The sequence below is a fragment of the Papio anubis genome, chromosome 19 (genome assembly GCF_008728515.1).
Source record: "Papio anubis isolate 15944 chromosome 19, Panubis1.0, whole genome shotgun sequence".
Lineage (NCBI taxonomy): Eukaryota > Metazoa > Chordata > Mammalia > Primates > Cercopithecidae > Papio > Papio anubis.
Window position 1 is genome coordinate 26,994,755 of NC_044994.1, and position 20,957 is coordinate 27,015,711.

General features: G+C 38.7%; 1 protein-coding gene across 2 annotated transcripts in view; it reads left to right on the top strand.

Moving 5' to 3' along the window:
• The window catches only part of MAPRE2 (microtubule associated protein RP/EB family member 2), a 162,451-nt gene that overhangs the window by 7,484 nt on the left and 134,010 nt on the right, over positions 1-20,957 (top strand). For both annotated transcript variants that reach the window (XM_003914295.5, XM_003914296.4), the window contains exon 2: positions 20,316-20,377. Coding sequence is in view for 1 of the 2 variants with exons in the window: in XM_003914296.4 (XP_003914345.1) it covers positions 20,316-20,377 (62 nt within the window). In the remaining variant the exon portion in view is untranslated. The remainder of the gene's footprint in view (positions 1-20,315; positions 20,378-20,957) is intronic.

Here is a 20,957-nt window from a genome sequence, read left to right on the forward strand (position 1 = left end):
TTTGATGAATTGTTAATGTCACAGAATGGGAGTTTGCGATGAGTTTCACTTAGATAATAGAGCAACTTGAAGGGTTGTATATAACGGGTGTTCTCTTCACCCCTTCCAGAATCAGCTGCAATTTGTAGACTGAAAAGACAAAGGGATTCCTTTTTCACCAAATCAAACAACACATTATACTTAATGTAAGTTTTGAGGTACCTAACATCAGCTAAATTATTTCTAAAAACAAAAAATTGTGTGTATTTAATCCCATCCTAAGACTATTGATAGTAATGGCATGTTAGGTCACTGACTTCCACGTTAACCCCTAGTGCTTCTGATGGGGGAAAGGAGGAAAGGGATGGCTGGAGATTGATGTGTAACTCCCATGCTGACGGGGTAAGGAACCAATCCAAGTGAAATTAACTGCCCTTCCTTATCATAATCTAGATTCACATTTTAATAATATATTATTTAATATATACATTATATATTGTATATTTTAATATATAATATGATATATTTAATATATGAGATATAATATATATTAAATATATAACATAATATATTTTTATATATAATATATTATATATTATATATAAATTATTATATATTTGTTTACTACCTTGTTGAAATCCTTAATAAGCTGTCTCTTTTAACCCCCTAGAAGAGAGGTAAAATATCTTCCAGGTATGAAATATATAGCCTGTTCTATACACATAGCATTAATAGTTCTCTCCAAATTAATTTCTAAATTTAGAAAAGAATTAGACTTACTATATTTTTACTACAGCAGGGACTTCATAATTATCAATTGCTTAAACAGAGGCAAAACATCCAACAGTGTTCTGCTAACAGGCAAACCTTGGCCCCAACTTACTATAAACATCATGGCAGGAATGACTATCGGTATTTGAAGTAGGTAGGAGGTGGGTAAATACACAAGAAAAGGCACCTAGAAATGAGTAGATGCCTTTGTTTTGCTGAAGTACCCGAAACTATTTACTGCACATCATACATAAAAATGAAATCAGAGGATTAGCTTGCCCCTTTAAAAGCTGGTAAAGGCTTTCAAAAACTGTTAAGAGATGACAGGGCCTGAAACCACCTTGTACATTCCTTCCTTCTTTCAAAGATCGTCTTAAATCTGATCAACTTAACAGCATTTGATATTAAGAAGGAAAACCTTTCATGATTCTTACCAAGAAACTACTGTCTTAGCTTTCCCACTGAGCTGCTTCAGCTCTCCATAAAGTGGAAAAAAAGAGAGACCTGAGAAGGAAGACCTTGCTGGTTTTGCTCCACCTGGTTCTTCCCGGGAAAGAAGCTATTGATATAAGTAAGACTCTTCGGTAGTTTCACTTCCAGCTTGCCCTCTGTTGTGATTTTTTTAAAAGTGTGGTCTCCTGGGCACAGATCGCCTAAAAGGAGCGTCCACAAATTATCAGCCGTAATAACCACGTGTGTGATGTAGTATTGGCAAATCCAGAAGCAATTCCCTCTACAGTTGAAATGTTTAGGGAACATGGTCAGTGGGTCTGTTAATTCTCCATCCCAGCACCTGGCCTTCAGCACGTCAAGATAAATTAGAATTTGGAGGTATGCTTTTCTCTAGGGTTGCAAGGTAAAATACAGGATAACCAGTTAAATTTGATTTTAGATAAGATTTGTTTTAATGTATCTGAATTTGAATTAACTGAGCATTTCATTTTTTTGTTATTTGGTTTTTAATTTTTATTTTTGCTAAATTCAGCAATCCTACTTTTATGATACAATAGATTTCAAAATGACTAGCTTTCCTGGTCTGTAAAAGAGCTGAGGTTATATTTATGAGTTAATGAATTAAAAATGTCTTAGCTGCCTTCACCTGCTAAAGGAAAAAAGCCATTAACTGAAGTTTTTTTGCGCAATGCACTAAATTGAGAGGAAATAAAAAGTAAAACAAGAATTAGAAAATTAGCAATCTTTTTTATTTTGTAAGATATTTTAAAGTACTTTCTATTCTTTCACCAATTTTTTAATAGAATAAAAACTTCAGTAGGTATATTGTTAGTTCAAGTAGGGCTAACGTGAGCAATCCATCAACGATGTCAACAGTATGTTCCTAATCAAAATGAGATTCCAAGTGATTGCAATGATGCCTTGCTACCCAGATGAGGCATCAGCATCACCTGGGAGTGTCTTAAATGCAGCATTTGAGGCTCCATTCCAGACTTCCTCAATCAGAATCTTAACATTAACAAACAAACACAGGTGAATCATATGCGTGTTGAAGTTTGAGAAGCCCTGAACTAGAGGATTCACTTTTCCCACACATTAAATTGGTATTTTTGTTTGATACCTTGTTGAATAATCCTTAATAAGCTGTCTTTTTTCACTCCCTAGAAGATAGATAAAGTATCTTCCAGGTATGAAACCATTGTATTTCTATTTTGTTCATATAAAATTCCTTAATGGCCATTTACAGTATTATGAATCAACTTGAAAAAATAATTTTTTCTTGAGACAGAGTCTCTCTCTGTTGCCCAGGCTGGAGTGCAGTGGTACAATCATCATTCATTGCAGCCTCCACCTCTTGGGCTCAAGTGATCCTCCCACCTCAGCCTCTTGAGTAGCTGGGACTATAGCCACATGCTGCCATGCCCAGCTAATTTTTGTATTTTTTGTAGAGACGGGGTTTTACCATGTTGCCCAGGCTGGTCTTGAACTCCTGAGGACAAACAATCCACCCACCTCGGCCTCCCAAAGTGTTGGGGTTACAGGCATGAGCCACCGCACCTGGCCTATAAGTCAACTTTTTCAAAGACTCTCATGGAATAAATGAACAGCCTAATATGTAATTCTGGATTGTCCTTGATTATTAACCTGTAAATTAGGTGGATCACAATTCCTGGCACTCAGATCACCAGCAAATCTCTTTTGTTTTTCATTTTATTATTGTAACTTACAGAACAGTATTTATATACCAATACCACATATTCATATACTTGTATCCCCAGATTCCTCTAAAACTGGACAAAAGGAGATTCAGTTGGGTCTATGGGAGATTCCAAACTATTCTTGTGAAATTTAAAGTTTTTTAAAGTAACAAAAAGAGTCCATAGATAATTCTTTTTGAGTTCTAAAACCTAACTTCTTTATGCCTGCTTTCCTGTCTTTTAGAAGTTGTAGTATTATATCATGGAATGAATTCTGAAATTGGAACAAGAATGCCAAGTAGCTTGAGTTTTAAAACTAGTTCTGCTGCTAACTGGGTGACTTTAGAGATGTTATTAATATCCTTCATCAACATCCTTCAAATTGAGTTTTTTCATCTGTCAGAGAAAGCGAAGTCTGACAAGAGTTACGAGATCAGATAATGTTTGTGTACAGCTTTATGACTGTAGGATGTACAGTGATGTCCTAAGACTTGTTTAATGATCTGCTTCATGTAGGGCTGGCAGTTGACTATTATAGGATGTGGTTTCCTTCAACATGCCTGATTTGGAAGAAGGGTGATGTTCATTTAACTGTTCCATCTACACACTGGGAACGAAGCCACAGAGCATGTATCTTACATGTAGCTGCTGGCTATATATGTCCACATCAGCCACACACTCCCTTCTGCTCTCCGAACCTTAAAGTTCTCATGGCTGGGGAACAGTGATGTGCTCCAGGGTACCAAGCAATGGATTCCTCAGTAGACATTGCTCTGTGAAATCAAAAGACAAGTTTTGTTTTGTTTTGTTTTTTTCTTCTAGAATTCTGTGTAATCTTGCCTGCACTCTTTCTCAGCAAATGATTATTACTACATTATTACATAATTGTGATTAGTTATTAAGTAGTTTTTTATCTTATCCAATCATACAACCCCAAATTGGAAGAGCCTGCATGGTCATTTTCTTAAAACATCCCAGGGTGGAATTTCCCCCACTAGCACACAAAGGAGAAATCTATTTATCCTTTTGTTGTTTTAATAAATAAATATACATTCATTAGTGAGAGTTCAAACCAAAAAGCACGGGTGTGGGAGGAAGTACTCCTAATGTTAACCACCCTTATGCAACTATTGCAAAAACTATTTTTATTATTGTGTAAAGTTCTTCTTGTCTGTATTTACATTCAACAATATCTTACATAAAACATTTCCTTAGCATTTTTAATGTTCCCTTTGTCCAACTTAATGTCTCTAGCTTTGGGGTCTTTGCCTGTGCCTTCTCTCACTCTTCTGTCTTGGATGTGTTAGTTGATTCAAGCTTGAACTTTGTCTTATCTCAGGTTCTTGGTATGCAAAATGTGTGGTTCACCTGTGTGTGGTGGCTCATGCCTATAATCCAGCACTTTGGAAGGCTGAGGCAGGAGGATTTATTGAGGTTAGAAGTTCAAGACCTGCCTGGGCAGCGTAGCAAGACTCTATGATTACCAAAAAATTTTCAAAAAATTGCCAGGCATGGTGCCATGCTTATAGTCCCAGATGCTTGGAAGGCTGAGGCAGGAGGATCACTTGAGCCCTTGAGTTCAAGGCTTCAGGGAGCTATGATCACACCACTGCACTACAGCTCGGGAAACAGAGCGAGACATTCTCTCTCTCTCTTTTTTTTTTAATTGTGGTCCACTGACCAGTGGCATCAGCATCACCTAGGAGCATCTCATAAATGCAGAACCTCAGGGTCTTCCCCAGACATCCTCATTCAGAATCTGCATTTTAGGAGGATCCCCAGGTAATCTATTGTTTGGCATTAATATTTGAGAAACATTGATATGGAAAGCCTTTCCTAACCTCCTAACCATGGCCTCCACCCATCTCAATGGAGTGAGTTAGGTGACCCATATTTGGTTTGCTTTTCATTCTCCCTGCATGTCAACCCATTGAAGATTGCAATTAACTTGTATTCATCTCCATATCCCCAGATTCTAGTACAGTGCTTGACACAAGATTTTAACTTTGGGAATTGTTTCATTTTCCAATACAATGATTTGTAGATGAAGAATTGCAATGAGAATCTTCTTGTGCACTCAGAGAGGGTGCTCTCCACCATGGGACTGCAGTTTGTTAGAGGGTGCCCTTTCGTTGCAGTCTTTTTTTTAAAAAACAGGCTTGGTGGGGAATGCTTCTCTCTGAATAACTTCTGGAAGTCCACTGCCAAAACTTTATTTCTTCTGCTTTGTTAAATACTAATACCTCTGGGAGGAATGACATTTGAGGCTTGGTGTGAGAGTTGACCAGTTGGCAGGTTTTGGTAAGGGTTTAGGAGGAAGAGAATGCTTATCTGACAGGAGAGGATAAGGAGCACTAGGAAAGATATATGGTGGACTGTTGGAGAATTGATTTCTAACTCTGACAGGTGTTGGGATATTTTTATCTGGAATCTTAATGTAGGTCATTTTTTTTTTTCATTTAGAAAAACCAACATTTCTTATCTAAAAATCTCAGATGTGACTTTTTTCTCCAATCCTGACTCTCATCTATGATAAATTTCATCTAGCACTACATTCAATGTAAACCACTGATGCCCTAGGGAATTTTTTTAGATGTTTGTTTTAAAATTTTAGACAGTCAAAAGCACGGTACTTCTACACTGCTGTTTCTAAGTTATATTAAGGTTTATCAGGCTGGGCATGGTTGCTCATGTCTGTAATCCCAACACTTTGGCAGGACAAGGCAGGAAGATTGCTTGAGGCCAGAAATTCAAGGCCAGCCTGGACGATATACTGAGACTTCATCTCTATAAAAAGAAACACAAAAAAACATTAAGCAATAACTGAACTCTAGGGAGCTTTCACTGTATCCATGGATCCCTTGGTCTTTTCATTGTGGAAGGAATGTTTTGTGAACTTGGGGACAGATAATGTGATGGAGGGAGAATCAGCTCCTGAGCCTCTGCTTTTTGTTTTTCAACTTCTATTTTAGATTCAGGAGGGCACATGCAGATTTGTTACAACGATACGTTGCAGGATGCTGAGGTTTGGGGTACAATTGAACACATCACCCTGGTAATGAGCGTAGTATCCAACAGGTAGTTTTTCAACCCTTGTCCACTTCCTCCTCCCTCTTTCCTCCCCTCTTCTTCCTCTTCTCTCTCTCTCTCCCAGTTACCTTTTATAATCCCCAGTGTCCATTGTTCCCATCTTTACATCTATGTATACCTAATGTTTAGCTCCCACTTCTAAGTGAGAGTATGCATTATTTGGTTTTCTGTTTCTGTGTTCGTTCACTGAGCCTGTTTTGAGTAACAGGAGAGACTGATTAGAGCTTTGGAACCAAGTTGTGCTCAGAAACAAGAAACGTCTGTCCTACAGAACTATTATTTGCTTTATTTGAAAGGAACAAGAGGCTCCTGGTACTGCTTACCAACAGCTCTCACAATTAGCCACACAGACTGCAAGACTAAAAGGAGTATAATTCCAGAATGTGTGGCCTTTTTTCTCCTCTTGGGAGTCTACTTCTATATTATACTTACCCATCACCATGGACACAGCTCCAGGCGAGTTGTGAATTGGGGTTAGGTTCATCTCTTTTGTGGAAGAGTATATCAGGCTTTCTGGAATCTCTTATCTGAGTGTCTGTGATGATACTATTCATGGTAATTTGCCCAGACCTGGGACCTTGGGTGGGGTTTGTTAAGAGTCATCTGGCACCTTTAGAGTATAACTTGTTGAGCAATCTGACGCAGGTAAGCCACGTGGGATAGGTAAAACAATCGTTGTGTACTGTGCTCTATAACATCAAGTCATATTTTGAGTCATATTTTCCCTTGGGGTTTGTGGCCCATCCCAGTGGGAAGAGATTTTTAACACTATATTATTGTGAGGCCTAGTGGTGTTTTAAGTGTTGCTATTGGAATCTGAAAGCTGTGTGAATTTTTTTTTGCTTTTTATATTTCGGGTTTTCTTTTAATGTTAAAGAATGATTTTTAGCCCTAAGCTTTGTTACCACCCTGTTAATAATTTTGTGTGACTTTGGTTGAGCAACTTTTGAACGCTGATTTCTCTAGCTGAAAAATTATGTAAATGTTGTTACTCATCATGAGTAGAAGCTCTAGAGATTAAAAAATTAAAACAGCAAAAGTATTACAGACAAGTAAAATTCGAGAAATGATAAAGTGGAGGCAGCAATAGCTACCAAAATATTCAAAAGAAAACGTGAAGTAAGACAAAGAATGGTTGTTTCTAACTACCCCTCTTAGTTCAAAGTCTGTGCAATGATCTTCACTCAAAACTTTTGCAAGTTGGACACGATATCATTCTTATTGTACTTTATTATATGAACAATAAGTCAATTTGAACTGATTGTCAAGGGACCTAGTTCTTGCCTCAGCTGTGTTTAAAGTACAATCTAAGCCAACTCAATTCACTTTTGTGACCTCCGGTATCACAATAAAATGAAAACATCCTACATAACTTTACCCATCCTCTCTCCACAAAATATCCCAGTGCTTTGAAAGGTGCTTGTTAATTCATTTTCTTATAATAAAATATAATAGAAAATAGAGTGGGAACTATATATTTTTTCCTTTGGGGAATCCATAAATTACATTTTAAACATGAGGAAAATATGCAGTTTTGATAGTCCATTAGCACACTGAATTCTTTAAATTGGAATAGGCAGATGCAGTGATAAGTTTAAACATCCATTTAACATATGGAGAATGCCATTATAGCTGTTCAAAATACGAAAGCAGTGTGATTTCCGGCAGATCAGACACATTTTAAAAAGCACCCACTCAGAAAACTTCCTGAGCTCACGTTTCCCTGTGCATGTGGTTTTTAGTGTTGGGTTGCCTCTCCCTCGGTTGGCCTAGGCTGACAAATAAAGAATCCATATATCACATCTCATTAGAGATAAGGGAAGACATGGAAAAAGCAGAACCACTGATGGAGTACAGGAGTGAGTTGAATTGTGCTGCCTCAAAATACAGGTCAAGACACTAAGGCCTGAATCTTGTGAGTTTGTGCTACTGCACAATTACTAACACTGATTTATTTATAAATGAATGAATGAGTGAGACAGGATCTCACTCTGTTGCTCAGATTGGAGTGCAGTGATACAGACATAGCGCACTGCAGCTTCAAACTCCTGGGCTCAGGTGACCCAAATAACTGTCAATATAGGTGTACACCACCATTCCCAGCTATTATTATTATTATTATTATTTTACTTTTAACAGAGACAAGGTCATGTTTTGTTGCCCGGGATGGTCTAGATCTCCTTGGCTCAAGGGATTTTCCTGCCTCTGCCTTCCAAAGTGTTGGGATTACAGGCGAGAGCCATTGTGCCTGGCCTGGGCACCGATACAGCACCTGCCTGAGGCACCAAAGCATGCAAGAACAAGAAGAAAATAGACTTAAAACACCAGGAGTGAACCAACTATAACAACCTTTTATTTGAGCCTAATCAAAGGGACTTCCCCTTTTTAAGAGTGTAGTTGAGTCATGCTAGTGAGTATAGAAAGACTATACATCAACAGTTGTGAACAGAAGTGGGAATCATTTCTTCTCTTATGGCCCTGGCACCTAAAAATTAATGCCAAATGATGCCCAAAGGGGGGTCTGTGATGAGCAAAGCCTTTTCCTGATTGGGCCGTGGTGTTACTGTACTCTGGACCAGAGGTACAGCTCCATGACACTTTCTCACTCCTGAGGGGAACAAATGAAGCTAGTTGTGTTCCACCCATCTTGAATGTCTGGCATAATTAGAGGGTTGACAGAGAGGGTCTCACAAAATCAGTACATAACTCTTGAAATATATGCCCTTCATTATTTATGCCAAATAGCAAATTAAATAAATCATAGTGTTTTAGAGCTGAGAGCAACCTTGGAGATCATCTCATTTAATCCATTTTATAGATGAAAAACTGAGGCATGGATTTTTTTTTTACTAAAACCACTCGTAATTGCAAAGTTTTAAAAGTTTATAGCACATCATTTAGTTTTGACAGTGTTTTGCGGATCATCTGAGCTGCTTCCTGGCTCTCCAGCACATTGTACTAACTGGGAGGATGGGGAGACATTTGCTATCCCCATGGGGAATGAAAAAGGAAACCATGTGGGATGGGGAGGAGCAAGAAAGAAGAAAAACCAGCTTCTCTAGGCTCCAAAAAATTTGAGGGAGATAAAGATATTAAGCACTGTGTTAGATGAAGTGATAGCTACAAAACATGTAATCCGTACAACAATCTTATGAGCACTATTCAACCTTAAGCTAACAGAAGAAGTCTCAGCTGTGGTCAAAAGATAGTTTTGTTTTTTTGGTTTCTGTTTTTTGCTTTTTTTTTTTTTTTTTTCTTCTTTTCCTAGGCTGCCAACCTTAGAGAGATGGTGGTCAAACTGGGGCTTGCCAACGTCATGTATCACAGAAGAGGCAGCAGAAAAGGCCTTGGCAGGGCCAGAAAGGCTAGAGAAGGTCCTGTTCCAAGGATTCCTTGGGGCCCTTTTCATCGAGGCCACATCCACACCATCCCTCAAGATAGGTATTCCCTCCTATTCTGTTTAAGCTGTTAGTTTTCCCTAGATTTCATTCTATTTTAGTATTTTATATCCCTATAATCAGGCCCAAGGAGAAATGTTCAAATTCAATAATAATAATGATAAATTTAATAAGTATTTTCCATGTACATAGAAATTTATAGTTGCTAAAGAATTTTTATATGTAGCAGCAGCTCTTTAAGGAGCTGTACTTTACAGAAAACTGTAAAAACTGGGTCCCAGAGTGTAAGTGGCATGCCCAAAGTCACATAAATGGGAAAACCTCAAACCCAGGGAATGATATCCCAAGTCCCAATGCTCTTTATACCAGGCAGCTTTACAAATGATAGTTGGATTCTCAGGGTAGCCCTCAAAGATTCCTTTAACCCATAAAGGTATTAAATTATACCAGTATCTTAACCTCTAACCAACTCATATTTCCGTGGAAACATGCATAGGGTTTTAAAAACTTAGTTAAATACATTTTCTGGACACATCTCCCTGTAGATGAGGACTCCTGATATTCTAGCATCGGTGGCCACTTATTTTCCCTCAGTTTGAAAATGCAAGTGCACCAAGAGAGGAATGTTACTATAAAGTGTAGGCAATCTCAAAAGTCATTTTGAGCCTGATACTTTTAGGCAAAATAATGGTCCCAGTACAGTATACAGTTGTGGAAACAAGTAATGCAAAGTTTTTAAGTTTTTTAGCTTATTGTTTGCTATTCACGGAATTTGGAAGGACATCCAAGCATCTTGCTATCTCTCAAGCACGCTGGATATATGTGTGGCAGCTTCAGCTGATCCAATTGTCTACACAAAAAAATAACAGTGCCCTCATTGAGGGTGCCCATTTAACAAGATCCAGAGACAGCCATCTCGGTCCGCAGAGAAAAAAAACAACAAATTTTTGTTAAAACATTCTCTAATGCATTTGCACAAACTAGTTAATCAATTAAATACATATTATCTTCAAAAGGGGAGAACTTCCCTAAGAACCTGGAATTCTGGGTGAATATGTCACCACTGGGGGCTAGGAATAAATATGGGAAGGAGGAGAAAGAAAAAAGTGGTGTGCACCAAGGATGGACTTCACATCCTTAGTTTTGTTTGTTTGGTGGTTAAGGTCTAAGCTATATGTTTGTGTCCATTGTTTGGTAGTAAGGTCTAAGCTATACATTAGTTTGTCTCAGTTGGGATCATGTGAGTGAGTGGCTCCTTTACCAAGTGCATGTTAATCTGCCACCATAGCAGATTTTGGAAGGAGCCTGAAGCACAGAGAGTGTGTGTGCCTTGCAACTCAAGGTGTGGTCTCTAGACCAGCAGCACCACCTAGAAGATTTTAGAAAGGCAGATTCTCACACCCCTCAACCCCTAGACGTACTGAATCATAACCTGCATTGTAACAAAATTCCCAGGTGATTCATAAGTCAGGAAAGCACTGTCACAGATGAACCTGATAGTTAAAATGCTTGTTTTCCTCTAATTTTCAGAATGAGAAAAACAAATGATCTTCAAACTCTATATGCTCCTGAAGAAAACAGCAGTCAGAAATTTTTCCACTCCTGCTGTCAATATCATTGCATTCACAGCCCTGTGATATGATTATTTTATGTCTATTACCTCGGTGGTCCCCAACCTTTTTGGCACCAGGGACCAGTTTTGTGGAAGACAGTTTTTCCATAGACTAGGGGTGGGGTGGAGGATGGAGGATGGCTTCGGGATGAAACTGTTCCACCTCAGATCATCAAGCATTAGATTCTCATAAGGAGCACGCAACCTAGATCCCTTACGTGCACAGTTCACAGTAGGGTTTGCGCTCCTATGAAAATCTAATGCTGCAGCTGATCTGACAGGAGGCAGAGCTTAGGTGGTTACCCAGCTACACTTTAAGTCCTGGGTGGCTGTTCTGTGTCTTGTTCACCCTTAGAATCCCAGCACCCAACATGGTACTTGGAATCTAATAGGTGTGTATGGTGGTACTCAAGAGTCCCAGCTTCAAAGTACGACAAACATGGGTTGGAAGCCTCAGTTCATGCATCTGTGAGATGGGATAAAGAATAACACCTCTTATAGGCTTATTGGGAGGAGTAAATGAACTGATGCATGTGGCATAGCAGAGCACCTGGTGTGTGGTAGCTACTCATAAGTGGCTAATATGTTGAACAAATGAAAGAATAGAAACCTTGTATACAAAGTCTTCAGCGGTCTAAAATGTGGTGCTCTGTTGCTTCAAATATATGAAACTGGATTTAAAAATAGTATGCAAAGGAAGCCTGATAAGCATAGGAAAGAAGTAGAATAGATCCATGAGAAAAGCCTGTGATTTGGAATCACAAGACCCGTGTTTGGGTTTCAACTCTCTCCTTTACTAGCTGTGTGATCTCATGCAAGAAACAAGCTTCCTGAGCCTCAGTTTCTTCACCTAAAGGATGGGGTTAATAATCCTCTTCGTTTCATGGCATTATGCTTTAAAAAAGGGGGTGGGAGGTTTACAACTTGCAACATTCATTCATTATTCATTTTTGTATCTCTTATTTATTTTTGTATCCTCCTTATTCATTTTTGTATCCCTACCTCTCCTGACAAATAGCAATGGTCAATAATGCCTGTTTGCTCGAATGGATTACAGCATGAACTCTGAAGGGGAATGAAAACTGGATATTGCAATGGCTTGTGGCCTCCAAAGGTTAACTTTTATGGACAAAATCTCATTCCATAGCATTAGGGGATCCTAAAGGATTTCTTAGCATCCTTAGGGGATGGAAAGGCTCCTTGTGAGTGGGGAGGAGGAGTGAGGAAGACGATTTTTAAAAACTTTGAGAAGCACAATTAGAGCTTTGACTCTTCAACTTGGTACCACACAAGAGCTCTTCAGGAAAAAGCATAAGGAGGGAAAAGCAGCTAACTAAAAGGCAAGCAGAGTGAACCTCTAGAAGAAGTAATAAAAGAATTACCATTTCAGCTGGGCGTGGTGGCTCACACCTGTAATCCCAGCACTTTGGGAGGTTGAGTCGGGTGGATACCCTGAGGTCAAGAGTTCGAGACTAGCCTGGCCAACATGGTGAAATATGGGCATAGTGGTGGGCACCTGTAATCCCAGCTATTTGGGAGGCTGAGGCAGAATAATCTCTTGAACCCAGAAGGCTGAGGTTGCAGTGAGCTGAGATCACACCACTGCACTCCAGGCTGGGCTGCAAGAATGAGACTCCGTCTCAAACAAATAAACAACCAAAACGAATTACACTTTCAAGATCTGGGTGATGTGATATATATAAAATAATTTTGCAAAACTAAGAGCTATAAACAAGTACAATTACTAAAGGAAAAGCCTTTAAGAAATATTTTCAAGTTCTATATGTTACCTGGATTTATTTCCATTAATACATTGATTTCCCCAGTAGTTATTTTATCCCTGACGGTGTAACTGGGGTATCTGCTCCACAACTTCACTGGGATATTTCCCAGTTGAGTGGAATTTAGCATGATTTTTTTTCTATCAAGGAATTCAGTTATTGATGTGGCCCCCAAACCTTTTGAAAGTAGATTCCTTTGTAAGGCAGACCCCATAGCAGGGACCCCAAGAGCAGGGCTGTTTGTTGTTATATCAGCATCTTGGAGTCTTCACATTGGCTCAAACAGGAAACTGATGCACAGAGGCTATGCAAACATTCCTACAGGTCTCTACAAATCCCATTCACTCACTTTTACCAGCTTTTTTTTTTTTTTTTTTTTTTTTTTTTTTTTTTTTTTTTTTTGAGGCAGGAGTCTCACTCTGTGTGAGCCTGAGTGCAATGGCACAATCTTGGCTCACTGCAAGCTCCACCTCAGGTTCATGCCATTCTCCTGCCTCAGCCTCCCGAGTAGCTGGGACTACAGGTGCCCGCCACCACACCTGGCTTCAATTTTTTTGTATTTTGGTAGAGGCGAGGGGTTTCACTGTGTTGGCAGCCTGGATGAGGTGCCAGATCTCCTGACCTCGTGATCCGCCCACCTCACGGCCTCCCAAAGTGCTTAACTGGGATTACAGAGTGAGAGCCTCACGCCCTGGCCTAATTTTTGTGACCCCATTAGAGATGGGTTTCATCATGTGTTGGTGAGCTAGTCTCGAACTCTTGACCTCAGGGGATCCGCCCAACTTGGCCTCCCTAAGTGCTGGGATTACAGGCGTGAGCCACTAAGACTGGCCGAAGTTGCAATTCTTTTTTTTTTTTTTTTTTTTTAAGACAGAGTCTCACTCTGGACTTGGCCAAAAATGTTAAAATATAATTTGAAAAGATTTCCACAGAGCACAATACAGCACAAAAGGTCACAGCAGCCCTTGATACCCAATGTCTTTTCAGCCCTTTTGCTATTGTCAAAGTCTTACTTAGATTTCACATGTAACCCTTAGTATGTTACTGTGTTCCTTCTTTGCATGGTCAAAGGAGTTACAGACTATAAAGACAGCAAGCATGGAAAGCAGGGCTTTAGTTTCCACTGTGACCCAGACACTAAACTTGAACCCTGGGCTCTGAAATTGAACCTGAAATCGAACCTCTCTCTGTGCTAATTTGCCATGTAACATGCATTCTGCCACGTAACATGCATTCTGCCACATTTCATCATCAATTGCACACATGAGGAGAGGAGCTATTCTATGCTTATGACTTTATTTTCAAAAATATCTGATTAAAAATGGATAAAAGGATAAGTGAAAATAATGTAATTATAAAAGCACTTTACAGAACTATAATATATGTGTTGTTTCTCATATATGTAGTTTTGTCTCATGTAATTTTTTTGAAAGAATTTTACTTTTGTACATTGAGCACTATAAATATTCTATTCTAAAATAGAAAGGGCAATCTTAAAAAATATTTTAATTCTGATTCACATAGAAAGTAGCAGATGGATAAATGATGATTCCAAGAAGAAAGGGCTAGGCTACATTTATATGAAAAGAAGTGAATTTTTATTTTATTGTAGCTATCATTTTAGGTATTTTCTGGGGATTATCTTTTATTTTTATAGAAACCTAAATCATATTGACCATCAGTTTATGACATCATTACTATTCTTAATATATACCACCAAAATCCATTTAGCAGTGAGCTATAATTTTTTTGAAGTCCTTAAATATACAATATGGGTCATTTGGTAGTTTGTCTTTCTTAAGGAGAAGAATGAATTGTACCAGACTTAACCCAAGATTCAGTGTAATCTGACCTCCTTTACTTGCCAGACACGCTCGTTTGGTTTTTGGTTTCCCTGATGTGTGCTCAGCTCTGTGCTTCCTGGCAGTCTTGCCCTGGGGGATTTGCACAGGAGAGGGGAGGGAGTCTAGGCCTCCCCTCTGCTGCCGCTAGAGAAGGCCCTGAGCCCAACCCAAGACCACTAATTGAGGCAGTGCATGGAGGCAGGGCTTTCTGAAAGATTAATATCTAGTAAGCTCCACCTCAGGATTAATGGCCTGTGACCTTCTGCTAATGCTGCAAGCTGCTTTATTCCTAGAAAGCTATGGACCTCCCACACTAAAGAATGTGATCTACAACTGAAGGCATTCAATATGTCAAAGTGGCCATGGGGAGTTTGGAATTCAGAATGCAGCTTATTCTGGAGATCCAAAGACAGCTTACTAAACTCCCTAGAGGAAAATTTGGGCTCAGGCCCCAGTACTGTTCTCTTCTTGGAAAAGCTGTGAACAGTTGGGGAGGTGGTAATGCTGTTTCTTTGTGAGGAGGATGCTTTAGCCTTGTGTTGACCAGAAGCCTCATTGGTTAAGCACATAGCAATGAAGAAAGAATGAAATCTTCTTTCAATGGCATGGCATTACTTGAAATATTTTTACAAACATGTTTTTCATTCTGATGTATCTTTCATGTTCCTGTAGTTTTTGTGGCCAGACATGAAAGTAGCAGTCTTTGCCAGAGGATGGGGGGACTCCCCAGCTAGGATAGAGGTTCCGCTGCTGTGCCTTGGACATGGGATGCTGGAATTCTGGATTTGTTTGTCAAAGAAAGAGGATTTGACATTTCTAGAGGATGGGGAAAATGGACCTTTGTAGAAACAGAGAATGTGCTTTGTTAAAGAGTCATGACTCTTATCCTAACAAAGATATTTGGTCTTTTCAATGAAAACAAAACCAACAAACAAGCAGAGCCATAAGCCAGAGAAAGCAGCTGGCTTATGGCTGCTCAGGGCCCAGAATGGCGAAAGGATAAAGGTCAATGTGATCTTTCCAAACATGAAGGGGGACTTGGCAAGTTCCTCTGTGTGTTGGCGATTAAAGTTCTGTCGTTATTTAGTGTATGGTCCAGTTTAGAATACAGAACACCTGCCTTGTCATCCATAAAATAGTACCACAAAGGATAAAATTCTACTCCATACAGGTACCTGTAGTCTCAGTGACTTGAGATCGATCCGGAGGCAGGTGGATCGCTTGAGCCCAGGAGGTCAAGGGTGCAGTACATGGGGATTGTGCCTGTGAATAGCCTCTTGTACTCTAGCTTGGGCATCACTGCAAGACCCCATTTGTAAAAATAAATGTTAAATATTCCATTTCTACGCAAATAAGATGTGGACATTTTGTAAGATTTTGAAAATTCCTAGATAGTGTGAACTTAAGGGTATGAAAGATCCGTTAAAAAATACAGGATGTATTGGCTGGATGCCATGGCTCACACTTGTAATCTCAGCACTTTAGGATACCAAGGCAGGCAGCCTCACTTGAGGCCAAGAGTTCAAGATCAACCTGGCCAACGTGGCAAAACCACATCACTACTAAAAAATACAAAAATTAGTCTGGTGTGGTGGCACATGCCTGTAATCCCAGCTTCTCGGGAGGTTAAGGCACGAGAATCGCTTGAACCCAGGAGACGGAAGTGGCAGTCAGCAGAGATGGAGCCACTGCACTACAGCCTGGGTGACAGAGCAAGACTCTGTCTCAAAAAAAAAAAAGATACATGATGTATCAAGCTGCTATTTCAAACTCACTTCTGGTTTTGAATATGTGTATTATGAATTTTAGTGGATTGAGAAAGTACATGAGGGAGAAAGGGGAATAACAGCAAAGAAAATTCCAACATAGGCAAGATTGGATAGCAAAACACTGGCAGTGGTTTCTGAATGCTAAGTTAGTGGGTGAGTTATTTTTTTTCTTGGATCTGTGCAAAATGGAGCAAACTCCTGATCCAGCTTGCCCACTGCTTTGGGGCTTTTGCTTTTCTTTGAAAAGGTAAGAAAATAAAACTGAGGTATCTTGCTCAATTCTAGTTCCTGTCCAAATACCTGATTTTAAAAATATATATATTTTGAGATAACTGTACCTTAAGATGTAGTTGTAAGAAATAATATAGAGAGATCCCATATATTCTTTATCCAATCTGCCGTGGTAGCATCTTGCAAACTTATAGCACAATGTCACAACCAGAATATGATGTCCATGCAATCAAGGTTCAGAACATTTCCATCACCACAAAAACATTTGTGTTGCCTTTTATAATCATACTCATTTCCCTCCAGCCCTCACCCTCTCCTCTTAGATTAGGCAACCACTAATCTGTGCTCCATTTCTTTCCCATTTTAAAAATGTTAGATAAATGGACTTATGCCGTATATAGCTTTTGGGGACTTTCTTTTTTCACGCAACCTAATTCTCTGGAGATTCATTCCGGTTGTTACTTTCTGTCAATAGTTGGTTCCTTCTTATTGCTGGGTAGTGTTCTGAAGTTTGGATGTAGCACAGTTTGTTTAACCATTAACCTGTTGAAAGATATCTGGGTGGTTTCCAGTTTGGGGCTACTAAGTATAAAGCTGCTATACACAAGTTTTCATTTCTCTGGGGTATATGCCAAAGTGAGCAATTGCTGGGTGATATGGTAGTTGCATGTTTAACTTTTAAAACTACAAAACTGTTTTCCACAGTAGCTCTACCATTTTACATTCTCACAAGCAATATATGAGTGATCTAGTTTCTTCAAACCCTCGCCAACATTTGGTGTTGTCGCTATTTTTTATTTTAGCCATTCTGATAGGTATGTTGTGATGTCTCATGTAGTTTTAATTTTCTTTTATCTATAGGCTCATAATGTTGCATATCATTTAATATTATTTGCTCTCTATATATCTATATCCTCTTCAGTTAAATGTCTGTTCATATCTTTTTCCCATTTTCCAACTAAGTTGGTTATTTGGTTGCATTTTGAGAGTTCTTTATTTTAGACACTAGTTCTTTGTCAGATATTGGGCTTGCAAATATTTTCTCCTAGTTTATATCTTGTATTTATATCCTCTTCACATGGGCAAAAGTTTTTAACTTTGATGAAGTCCAATTTACCAATGTTTCCTCTTACAGCTTGTGTTTTTGGTGTCAAGGTTGAGAACACTTTGCCAGCCCCAGTCCTAAAGATTTTCTCCTGCTTTTTGTTTTTTCTACGAGTTTTGTAGTCTTACATTTTACATTTATGCCATGATCCATTTTGAGTTTGTTTTTATGTAAAATGTGAGACTTGCAGACACTAAGAGCTCTACTCCTGCCAAACACAACAGGAGCAAGCTTTGCCTCACTCCTATCCCCACTAGCAAAGGCTGCATGGGAAGGCTAGACCTCTATCCTTGCAAGACTGGGCCTTCTTGAGCACCTACCATATGCTAGGTCCTGGACTTATGATGGTGGAGTGAAAGCTCTCCAGGTATTTCTAATCTACGTCAAATGACTGCTATTAAGGTATTTTAGTGTGGACACACAGATGAAAGAGAAAGGAGATAGTTACTGGTCTGCCAGACTCAATTAAAAATCTATCCCTTTCTAGCTGCATGATACTGGGCAAATTGCCCCACTACTCTGAGCCTCAGTTTCTTCATTTACAATAAGACGGTTTTGAGGATTAAATTAGATAAAATATGTGAAATGACTGGTGCATAAGGTTTTCAATAAATAATGTCATTCTTCTCCAAACTGATCCATTGTGGATGCTGAAAAATTAGCAACCGACCATTGTCAGAAAATAGAAACAGACCAGTTGTATACAGACAATTCTGAATTTTCTAAGGGCTAATTATCTGCTTTATAGATAAACTAGAAACCTTACGTTCCTGCTCCGTAGCTTGGTGGCCAGTGGCTTGCACAGCTACTAGGTACAATTAAATAAAGTAGATAAATGAAAACTTCATTCTGATTCAGTTCAAATTTCTGGAAAATTGAAGGACTTAAGAATAGAAACTGACATGGATGGGAACCCATATTGTTAAAATCTGAATTTTAGGTTTATCAACTATCATTAAATTATAGAAAGATATAAAGTAATCATAAAATTAAATTCTGCTGCAAAATATGTAAGGAAATTCAACTTATTGTATCTGAAGGAAAAAACTTAGATTGTAGTCAATATACCTAAATTTAGTTATTGACACTATTTAGGTACACTATTCATGTTAAGTTTTCTGATTTTTAAACAAGCCCAAGTTTATTAATTATTTTTGAAATCCTTCACTGAGTAGTATAACAATTCAGCTGTCACCTTTACTTTTATTCTCTTGACACTTGCCATTTTGTTCTTTGCCTTTTTTTAACCATCTCCTTTTTCCCTTAGAGAAAAACTATAAAATACCTACCTTCTCCCTTTTAATAAAAAAAAAAAAAAATTCTAACAGCAGCATCTCCAGAACTATGTCTGGGGATAATCACATCGTGTTGGATCTATCACAAATATTTTATTTTTACACAATTGATTTTAAGCTAAATAAACACCTAAGTCATTTCTGAAATGGTCATAGAAAACACAGAAGAGCAATGTAGGGCTTAGGTGGAAAGTGGGGAAGAGAGTTAAGGCTTACACGTATATGCATGTCAGGTGATTTATAGCAGCATTCCACTGAACCATAGCAACCTTCTCCGTAACCATTCATTCCCCAAACACTGGACTCTCAAAGCAAACTCAAAGCTCATGCATTTCTCAGCCTCCAGAATTGGATTTGTCCCTCATCAGTTTCCTGTCTTACTGCCTCATTTAGTCAAAGCATGTTTTGAAAATAAATAGCTAATTCATATAAAGAAAGTAAATTGGCCGGGCACGGTGGTTTATGCCTGTAATCCCAGCACTTTGGAAGGCCAAGGCGGGCAGATCACGAGGTCAGGAGATCCAGACCATCCTGGCTAACACACGGTGAAAATCCGTCTCTACTAAAAATACAAAAAAATTAGCCGGGCGTGGTGTCAGGCGCCTGTAGTCCCAGCTACTCGGGAGGCGGAGGCAGGAGAATGGCATAAACCCGGGAGGCGCAGCTTGCAGCGAGCCGAGATCGCGCCACTGCACTCCAGCCTGGGCGATGGAGCGAGACTGAGTCTCAAAAAGGAAAGTAAATTACTAAATTACTGCTTATTGATACGTACACTTTTAAAGTCGTTTATAATGCTTATCCTGTCGAAATTAAAAATCTTTTTGACTAGAAAAAGCCTGTGTTGATACTAGATATAAAACCTGGATAAACCTAAGTTTGGGGAATTCAGTACTTTAATTGATGTTGGTATTTGATACCCCACTAGAGGCACTGCTTCTTGGGGTTATCTGCCAACATGATTCCCATCACATCAGACTATCAGGCAAGGGGAAAAACAAAAGAAAAATTATTTTCATAGGAGTGACATTATACTAAGTTTTTATCAACTATTAATCAATGTGAGAATTGATCTAATAATAGAGATTGAGAGTATAATTCTATTATGTGGCTGACTTAATCTCTTTCATATGGTAAGATCGATTGACTTTTGGATATTTGGCGTGTATTTTTTCTTTAATTTTTTTCTATTGCTGGCCACACCCACTGAACTAAATTATAACTCTTTGCTTCCGTATTTTCATGATATTAAATGCTTGCACTCTCTTTTTCCTTCCATTTTTACTATCCCAGTGTCCTGTTTCCCAGAGGAACAGTTCATTTCCACAGACAGGGAGAAAGCCTGGATGCTCAAGGTAAGGTTTATATAAATTATGTTGCATGACTCCTTACTCAAAAATCAATTTAAAGTGAGTAGTAATATTGTCCTTGTAACAAATTTATTTTCAAAATTCCAGTATACAATTAAAACCAATATTTGAGTAAATACACTCTTTTAAAATACTATTTTTTCAAGCCAAATTCCATTTCCCAAGGGTACGAAGGGCTAATTAATTGCTATTAGCAATTCCTCTAAAAATGGTCTAGCCAATTAATTAAAGTTTGATTTTGAAAAATCTTATGATAGGTGGGGACGGTAGAATATCAAGATATGGTCAAAATGAACTCATGACATCGCTATTTATGAATAAATGATTTTTATTTGGTATGTTAAGAATCAAGGAAGCCACTCTGTTGGCTTTGAGAGGCAGAAAGAGAGAGAGAATGAGAGCATGCGAGCATGCTTGTGACAGAGATGAGGAACCTAGAAAGCCTCATTTTTTTCAGTTTGGGATTTGTTTTTGAGATGCAATCATTTTGACCTTCAGTTATTTCCAACTAGTACTCCAAGTCTCTCTAAGTAATGCCTTCAAGAGTCATCTCCAGGAGCCCTTG